The 10,110-nt window shown below is 36.0% G+C and overlaps 1 protein-coding gene across 1 annotated transcript; it reads right to left on the bottom strand.

Annotated features, from left to right (window-relative positions):
• Positions 1-1,057: 1,057 nt before the first annotated feature.
• LOC110100819 lies at positions 1,058-4,205 on the bottom strand. Its single transcript, XM_020828498.1, has 4 exons — positions 3,669-4,205; positions 2,486-3,611; positions 1,758-2,214; positions 1,058-1,586 (listed from the first exon to the last, which is right to left on the bottom strand). The coding sequence occupies exons 1-4, from the start codon at positions 4,203-4,205 to the stop codon at positions 1,058-1,060; spliced, it is 2,649 nt and encodes an 882-aa protein (XP_020684157.1).
• Between the last annotated feature and the right edge of the window lie 5,905 nt (positions 4,206-10,110).

Genomic DNA, 10,110 nt, shown 5'->3' with positions numbered 1-10,110 from the left:
TATTTCTAATTAAGTAATAATTAATAAGACCATCAACATTTACACCTTATTATTCAATCTTTTATTATTTTCCGTTGTTTTTTAAGTAAATCCGATTTTTTTTTTTGGGAAAAATTGGGGCCTAAGCCCATCTATTACTATCAAAGAGAGAAAGTTACATGTGAAAAAGCAAGAAAACAGAAACAACCTACAAACTTAGTAGGCCAAAAGAGATAAAAAAGAACAACTATACCCCATTTATACCACCCAATACAACAAAATAAAATTGCAATAACCAAAATGTGGTAGGAGCATCAGCCCAAGAAGAATGAGCTGCAAATACTGATCTCCAAAGCAATTGCTAAGAGCTAGAGAATTCCCATGAAGACACAGAACTTCTGCAGAAATGAATGAGAGCCTGCTAGTAGAATCAAACGCTGCAGCAAGACGAACAGTGAAAGAGCCTCCAGAAAACCAGAACATCACCAGCGAAGACCCAAGCAAAGGGTCAGGAACTCCCATGCCCGTGACAACTGGACTCAGAAGGAATAAGTAAGAAATGCATATCAACCACAGCCCTGGTTGCCCAAGATACTTGGGCCGTCCAAGGGAGTGATAGGGGAGTTTCATCATTGTCCAGGTGGGCATAACTGCATATGAATTATCCAACGGCAGCATGAAGTAGCCAATTACATCCTTTCCAAAATATCCATAGCGTTTCTCCATTTCAGAATTTTCTCCGACAAAACTCTCTTTATATACAATAATAAAGAGACTTGGCATTGGAACTGTTTACCAAATGTTCTATTGTTCCTCTCCTTCCAGACAAAATAAATCACAGCAGCTACAACCAATTTATAGAAATTAAAAGTCTCCGTCTTACCATTAAATTGCCCAGAAATCCAATCAAATATGAAAGATGTTGGGCTTTAACAGAAAAGAGCTCATCCCAGGAATTAAACCCGAGAGAATAGAGAAAGAATAATTGCATTCAAAGAAAAGGTGAGAAGCCGATTCATCAGAAGAATGACAGAGACAGCAAAGAGATGGAACAAAAATATGCCTGAGTCTAAGCGCATTAGCCGTTTTGAGGCCACCCACGATTGCCATCCAAGAAAAAAACAGAATATTTCAATGCATTTCTATTATGCCAAACCATGCTGAACCAGCTACAGTTCATAATATCCGAATAAAATTCCTTCAGATAATTTTTAAATTTGCTCTTTATCTTGCCATACCAAAGCAAACAGGGCCCCTCTCCCTCAATCCCAAAAATACCAGAGATAACACCAGAAAGGCTTGGAGAGAAAGAGTCAGGTAATACCCACGCAGAATCAGAGATAATATTAGATATTGCAATGTCAGGAATAGAGGCAATATTATCATGACCAAAAAGATCACATACATTCCTGTCATCAATCCAGTGATCCCATTTAAGGGAGATAGGAGAAGAATTCACAATTCTAAATTTGAAGCAGTGCTTAGCAATAATGGCTGTATTGCAAATAGATTTCCAAAAAGGGGAAGCAACAAAAGGCAGGGGCTTCCAGGGGGATCCGTATTTCCTGAATATCCAAGTAGCAAGAGGACTGGAGCAATTGTACAGTCTAAGAATAATAGAGCAATTAAAAGAAAATTGCATAGCCTAAATAGAGGAAATACCCAAACCCCCTTTAGAATATGGGAGACAAACCTTATCCCAAGCTATCATATGAAGTTTTTTAGCAGAATTGACATCCCCAAAAAACAGGAATCTAGAGCTAGATTTTTTAACAAACTTGTGTACAGCTTTTGGTATAATTGCTCCTCTTATCCAATAAGCAATAGTATTCTGGATAGTAAATTTTAAATATTGAAGTCTGCCCGCAAGAGAGAGCAGCGAAGCTTTCCAACCATTGAATTTCCTGTTAATGCTATCCAATAATGGCATATAATCCTCTATTTTAAGCCTATAGAAGGACAACGGAATGCCTAGATAAGAGATCTTGCTAGTAATATTGTGAATGGAAAGAGCATTGCAAATTTCACTCTGATTGTGTATGTGTTTAGGAAGCATTATAGCGCTCTTATCATAATTTATATGTAATCCTATAAGCTCAGCAAATTCATTAAGAATAGTAACCAACAAGCTGCAGTTCTCCACGGAAGCATCACCAAATATAAGGACATCATCAGCATATAGCAAGTGGGAAAGAGAGTAGCCATTAACATTAATCCCCTTGAAACCCCTTAGCTCTAAGAGGTTAGAAAAACCATCCATAATGATACAAAAGAGATAGGGACTCATGGGATAGCCCTGCCTAAGCCCAGCAGAGGAGGAAAAAAAGCCTTCCAGCGCACCATTGAGAATGACCGAGAATTTAACATCATAAATGCAGGCTTTTATCCAATTAACAAAACGTCTAGGGAATTCTTTCTGAATCAATCTGGCAATTAAGAAATCCCTAGAGACGGAGTCAAAAGCTTTCTTAATGTCAAGTTTTGCACAAAATTTTTTTTTCTTTACCTCGTTTCCCCGCATGAAATAAAATGTCTGAAGCTAGCAGGATGTTGTCAGTGGAGACTCTAGACTTAAGAAAGCTAGCTTGATTGTCTTTAACAATAGTGGTCATGACTGGTTTAAGCCTCAAAGCTATAATTTTTGCAATAATTTTATACAACACATTGCAAAGGGCAATTGGTCTATAATCCGCAATAGTGGTTGCATTAAAGTGTTTGGGAATGATAGCGAGAGCAGTAGCTTTTACCCCAGCAGGCATATAATATTTATCAAAGAAGGAGTGCACTGCTCTAATCATAACTGGACCAATAATATGCCAGCTAGTTTTGTAGAAATGAAAGTTAAATCCGTCGGGCCCAGTAGAAGAGTTAGAAGATCCCAAAAAAACCGCATCCTTGATTTCAATATCAGTCACTGGGGAAGCCAGCAAAGCATGATAGCTATTGGGGATAGCAACACCAATAGGAATATCACCAATACCCATGAAGTAAGAAGCGGGAGGATTGTAAAGCTCTTGAAAATATTGAGTGATATAAGAAATCACATTAGATCTGTTGGAAGAGGGATTGGAATTAAGAAGATTGATAACATATTTCCTACTTCCCATCCTGCTCCGAATTTTAGCATATAAAAATTTAATATCATCTTCCCCATATTTTAGCCAGTTCACCTTGGCACGCTGAATGACCCAAGAAGCATATATATTTTTAAAATTAGCCAGCTGATAGCTACAGGCTTTGTATTCAATGCTAATTTCAACATTATTGTGTTCCTGTAACATTTGCTCCATAAGATTCTTCTGAGAATTATTGAGATACTCAATGTGCCTAGACACACTAGAAGAGGAGGACCAACTTGCCTTTTTAATCTCTTTTTTCAGTAGCCTTAGAGAGTTACAAAGATGAGAAATCGGATTCCCAGAGATTGGTTTCGAGAAAACCTCTAACAGCATAGCCCAATACTTATCAATCTTGGTCCAATAATTCTTGAAGAGGAAACGATGGAGAGACTTGAAAGAGTTTCCAGAGTGCAAAATAACAGGGGAGTGATCAGAACACGAAGGGTTTTGAATGGAGTAGTAAGAATCCGGGAAATTAATAAGCCAGCTCTCATTCACAATAACTCTATCCAACTTAATATGGATGTGATTATCAACTCGTTAATTATACCAAGTAAAATTGCATCCAACAGAGTGCAGATCCATAAGACCATTGTGGAAAATACAGTCATTGAACTCTTTAAGAGCCTGATGTGTAAGAGGAGAAACACCAAGCTTCTCAGTGGCAAATCTACAGCAATTAAAGTCCCCCATGATAGCCCAGGGAACATTATCATCAGGAGAAGCTTGAGAAAGAGAGTTCCACATAGTTTTTCGATCTGACATGCTATTAGAAGCATATACAACAGAGAGCTGAAAAATAGGCTGATTAGACACAATGATCATACCAGAAATCAATTGAGAGGTGATAATGGAGGGAGAGAACATCAACTTAGATGAATCCCACTTAACCCAGATTCTCCCAGAGGCAGAAAAAGCAAAATTGTTACAACTGGCTTCATAAGAGAAAAGCTTATGAGAATGTTCAAAGAACGGATCAGTAAGAGAATGGATATTAATCCGATTCTCCAAAATACAAACTAAATCTAGTTTATAAGACTGAATAAGACGCTTAAAACAAAGCACTTTATCAGGGCGATTAAATCCCCAAATATTCCACGTAGCCATATGTGGAATAGACATCAGGATTTATGCATAGATTGGGGTTTTTTCCCCTGCTTCCCCTTAGCAGTTTTCTTGACTGTAGAAGACTCAATATGTTTATTTGAGATGGATTGAACTTTAACAATCAAGTCCTCCCCAGAAACAGCAGCCATAGCATTTTCCCCTACTAAATTCACCACCGAATTAGATGAAGGGTCCTTGGTATCATCCTCTCTGTTTAATAATTCAAACCTATTAGGAGAAACATATTCCTTCCCAACTGAAGTCTTCTGAGTTTGAATATTTGTAGAGGATGAGGAAGCAACGTCATTGGGAGAGTTTAGATTTGGAATACCCAAACTAAACTGATCCCCAATGACAAAATCTCGAACAATGGTTTCAGCTACAGAATCCATTTCCTTTATTTTCATATTAGTGGATTTTGGGGAATGTGGCTGATATTGTAAAGGATGTCCAGTCACCAAGGATGGGGACTCAAGAGGGATTTGGTTTTTCAGGAGAGTTTGAGGATTGACAGGTTCCATTATACCAGAAAGAGTAGGTGGAAGATTATCCGGAGTTCCAGAGGCGGAGGTAGGTCTAGAACGAGCCCTTCTACTGGTGATCCTACCTCTGATGATTTTCGACTCATTACCAATAGCTTTTCCTTCCTCATTAGGATCACTCTCCGGCTTTTTCGGACAAGAAGAAGAGTAATGCATTAAAGACTTACAGTGATGACAGGGAAAAGGGCGCCATTCATATTGCACTCTCAAGCGAACCACTTCCCCGTCCAAAGAAACCTGAATCTCCTCCGGGTAGGTGGCCATGCAATCAACCAGAACACATATTCTAGCAAACGTAAGTCTGGTTTTCTGCTCTGTCAAACTGTCCGCAGCAACAGGAACGCCAATTTTGCTAGCGATCCTCGAAATACCCTCTGAGTTCCAACAAGCAAGAGGAAGATCATGAATCTTCACCCAGATAGTAAATCCGATTTATCACTATTTGAAACTTGTTTTTTTTTTTTCAATTGGATGGTGGTGACCACATCATGCTACCATGATCTTTGTCTTTCCAATCAACAACCGACCCCTTAGTGATCTTATGAACCTCTCTCATCCACCTATGTTTTCAGGGATGGAGTCCGAGATTTTTATTAATAGGATAAATAATTTTCAAATTACTCATAAGCTGTATTTAAAATTTAAAATTTTGATTTGTAAAATAGTTCAATTTTTTATAGTGTTTTACTTGCTCAAGAGCTTGTTCACGATCTAAATGCTAAAATTGATGGTGGGAATGTTATTTTTAAGATGGATATTACTAAGGCTTATGACAACTTGAATTGGGTTTTTCTTTACAAAATTCTTAATCTCTTCGGCTTCAACGTGAGTTCTTTTAATCTTATCAAGAATTGTATTGAGAATTGTCACTTTTCTGTTATTATCAATGGTAAGTCCCATGGCTTTTTTAAGTCTTCTAATGGGGACAGGCAGGGTGACCCCTTATCCTCAATTTTGTTTATTATTGCTGTTGAATTTTTATCTCGTGGGATTAATAATCTTTTTCGTTTCCATCCTAATCTGTACTACAAAATGAATAGTGGCATTCCTATTACTCACTTAAGCTTTGCCGATGATTTAATTATCTTCTCCAATGGTTCTTTGAAAATGTTGAATTTTCTTTTTAAATTCTTGAAGAGCTTCCAAAAAGCTAGTGGTTTAATTTTTAATGCCTCTAAGTGTTGTTTCATTCCTGTTAAGTCTATATCTGTGAATCGTATTGCTAACATGGAAAGAAAGTTTGGTGTTATTAAGACCGATCTTCCTATCAAATATCTTGGTGTTCCTCTTTTTAAAGGTAAGAAACGGTCCCATCTTTTTGATGGGGTTTTTAAGATGATTCATAAGAAACTTTCTTCCTAGGCCTTCAATTTTTTGTCTTATGGTTGTAGAATGGTTTTGATTAAACATGTTTTAAGCTCCATTCCTATTTATCTGATGCACACGTTAAGCCCTACCAAGCATATCTGTCACAAAATGGAAATTATTTTCAATAAGTTTCTTTGGGGCTCTAAAGACGATATGAATTCCATTATCTGGAGTTCTTGGAATAAATGTGTTGGAAATAAAGAGGAGGGCAGACTTGGATTTCATTCCTTGACTGATATGTCCAAGTCCTTTAATCATAAACTTTGGTTTTCATTCAGATCTTGTAAAAGTTTATGGGCGAAATTCATGGTGGCCAAATATTGCTCTCTCAATCACCCTTTGAATTGTTGTTTTAAACTAGGGTATTCCTTCAACTGGAAAAGACTTTGTAGTATCAAGTGGGAAGCGAAAGAGTTCATCCAATGAGGTTTGGGTGTTGGGAACATTTACTTCTGGCAAGATAAGTGGTTGGGTAACTTCTCTATTGATACCCTTTTAAATACTTATTCTATTTCTACGTTGAAAGTTAAAGATGTTTTTATTAATGGCACTTGGGATATGAACTTGCTTACTAATATTATTCCTAATACCATTATTAGTTTGATTATTAAGATCTCCATTATTGTAGATAATGAAGATTGCATTTTATTTAGTAAGTCCCCTAATGGCCGGTTTGATACTAAAATTTTTTGGAACTCTATCAGACATATTATGCCTAATAACTATCTCTATGAGTATATTTGGCACCCTAATATTCCTTGTACTTATTCTTTTTTTACTTTGGAGAATTCTTCACAACTACTTACCTGTTGACTCCCTGTTGATTAAAAAGGGTTCTTTATTGTTTCTAAATGCCAATGTTGCTTCCATCTTGAAAACCTGAACCATGTTTTCATCAATGAGCCGATTGCTATAAAAGTGTGGTTGTATTTTGATAATCTTTTTAATGTGTTTAGAGGTGGCCAGTTTGATTCGATTAATGCTATGCTTAGTGATTGGTTTATTCCTATTAAAAGCCACATTAGAAATATTATTCCTATGCTCATTTGTTGGTATTTATGGGATAGCCGTAATGCTTCTAATCATGAGAATATTGGGATGAATGCTTTAAATGTTATTGCTAAAGTTAAGAACAAGATTTTCCAACTTCATAGTGTCAATTTAATTAAAGTGGGGGCTTTTAAGAACTGCATTCATACTGCTATATATGCATCTGGGTTTGAAGTTACTTATTGAGCCTATCAGCAAGAAAGATAAATTGATTTATTGGAGACGTCCTATTTACAACTGTTTTAAACTTAATATGGATGGTTCTTTTAATAACTTGAATGCTGGTTGTGGTGGCATTATTCGTGATCATAAGGGTATGGCTGTCATGGATTATGCTGGTCCGTCCCCTGGTACTAATGCTTTGCAAGCGGAGATTGACAGCTTGCTTTATGAGATCCAATTATGCCTCTCTCTTGGTATTAATAACATTTGGGTGGAAGTGGATGCCTTGCTTCTTATTCAATATATCAATGGCTACTCTATGAACAACCCCAACAATTTTTATAAGATCAGGGATATTAAGCATTGTCTTTCTCGTATTAACTTTTCTATATCTCATATCTTGCGTGAAGGTAATGTGGTGGCTGATGGTTTAGCAAAGTTGGGGTGCGCCATGAATGATTTTTTTACTTTTTAATGAAAATTCCCTTCCCAGGGATATTAAAGTTCTTACCAAGCTGGACCGGTTGGGGCTTCCTTATATGAGGATCTAATCTTTCTTTTTTGCTGCCTTTGGTTTTCTTTGGATGTGTTGCATTTCTATTGTTTTGAGTATCAGTCGATGTTGGATTGATCTTACTAAAAATGGTTTCTGCTATTATAGGTGCTGGAGTAGTGATATCCTCTTTCTTTCTCTTTCTCTGCATACGGTAACCATGATATATGATGCTAATTTATATTTGGTTACTTGGTTTTTATTGGTGAATGCCTGGAAATGGTCTAACTATGGTGGGGCTATTTTTCCTGTCTCATATTTCCCGTCTCATATTTCCTGTCTTGGTGGGTCTGCTGCTGCGGCAGTGGTCTACCGATTGGTTTTATCATTTGTAAGCCCAGATTTTTGTTGGTGTCTGCCACTTCTGGGAACATTAATCATCCCATAGATCTCTTTTTTAGTATTACAATTTCTTGCTTATGTCATTTTTGCTCTAGTGTTTTTGCAGGCCTGTTTTTCAGGTTTTTGGAGCTCCGTGCTCGTTTTGTGCAGGGTACGTGTGATGCTTGTAGGTATATGCTGAACGTGATCAATTCTTCCCTCTGCTTTTTGTTTCTTAGAATGTTCCTAGGTTGTTGTGTAATTTTGAGCAGTAGGGACCTCCGGCTCTTAGGTTTCTTTATGTTTTTTTTTAGCTCTTATGAGCAGTAGTGAGCTAGAGGTCCCTTTAAGGATTTTGTAACTTTTTTCAGATATTAACGCGTAGGCCTGTTTGTGAGTTTTAATAAAAAAAAAGATGTTAGTTTTAGCCTCATCAATTGCAACTTAATTGTAATTTCAATGATGGATATCTACTTTTTCTTATATAAAAAATGTCAAATATAATTAAAACTTTAACTCACATTTGAAATTTTTTTTCTCAAAAATTTCTTATGCTCGTCTTCTCCAACCCTTCAATCAATTATATATGATATGTGCATTTAATCACTCTCAATTCATGCTACTTATAACATGAAAATGTACTGTTCAAAAGCACATCATAATTTCCCACTTACTAATAATTAATAATAAAATTAATGTAATAATTAAAAAAATATATCAATTTTATTGATGTTTGAAGCTATAGGTCTATAGTTCTCCAAGTCATCTCTAATTTATTTATTTGGACAATTAAAATTAACAATATTGATTTTGTTAACTTAAAATTTTTATTACACATTCATAATTTTGATAATATAAATTTACAAAAAGAAAATTTTTTTTCTTGCTATTTTTGATCAAAATACTTTGTTTTAAATCAATCAATTTTTTCATATAATCTGATATGTATATACACATGCCAAAAGCATTTCAATGAAGTTGTGTTTGACAAAGCTAGCTGGACTGATCCTATGGGATTTGCTCCCATGTCTTCATATCTTGAGTAAAACAACACAACCATAGACTAACAACAAGACCGGCACCTGTTAAAAATTGCAAAAATTGGATCGAATATGGAGCATGTTCAAAATTGAATGATTCAACAGGAATTTACAAAATGATATAATATTTATTTGAATTATTTAAATAATTTAATAATTATATAATAATAATAAAATAATATAAATTTGCAATAAATTTAAATAATTTTAATATAAATAACTCACACACAAATAATATATTCAATAATTTTAAATTTAAACACTGTCGCGGACTAGAATATACGCGGCGATAGAGTTAGTAAATTTACGTCTTAGCGTTGTGCAGATATCAAGCACACAAAAACGAAAAGAAAAAGAAACACCAGTATTTTTACGTGGAAAATCCTGGGAGAGGAAAAAACACGAGGCCACGCTCAGTTGAAAAAGTTCAACTAGTGTTTGCTTGGAATACAGGAGGCTGACTCGTCCTTAAAATTTAGGACGATCAGATTACAATAAATCTTTCAGGATTGAAAATCTGTTACAACTTCGGGCAAAGTTCCGGCGTCATTCCGAAGTTGAGTAGAATTTCGACATCGTTTGGAAGTCTGGTAGAATTCTTGCTTCGTTTGGAAGTCTGTTAGAATTCTGGCGTCGGGCAGAACTCCGGTGGTGATCGAGGAGGAGTTATTCCCTCCTATCATTCTCTTCTCTTCTTCTTGCTTGGGCCCCCTCTCATGAGAAATAAGGGGTCTATTTATAAATTTCTAGGAGTGGCATTGTAAATAGGTGTGAGATCAAGGGCAAATAGGATGTGGTCGAATGGATGACTGATATTGAATCCCTTGATCGTGCACCGTTCGTCAAACATTTAAAGGTCTTAATGATGT

The sequence above is a fragment of the Dendrobium catenatum genome, unplaced genomic scaffold (assembly GCF_001605985.2).
Source record: "Dendrobium catenatum unplaced genomic scaffold, ASM160598v2 fragScaff_scaffold_1203, whole genome shotgun sequence".
Classification (NCBI taxonomy): Eukaryota; Viridiplantae; Streptophyta; class Magnoliopsida; order Asparagales; family Orchidaceae; genus Dendrobium; species Dendrobium catenatum.
The sequence above is the reverse complement of the archived record's forward strand: the minus strand, read 5'-3'. Positions and strand labels throughout refer to the sequence as shown.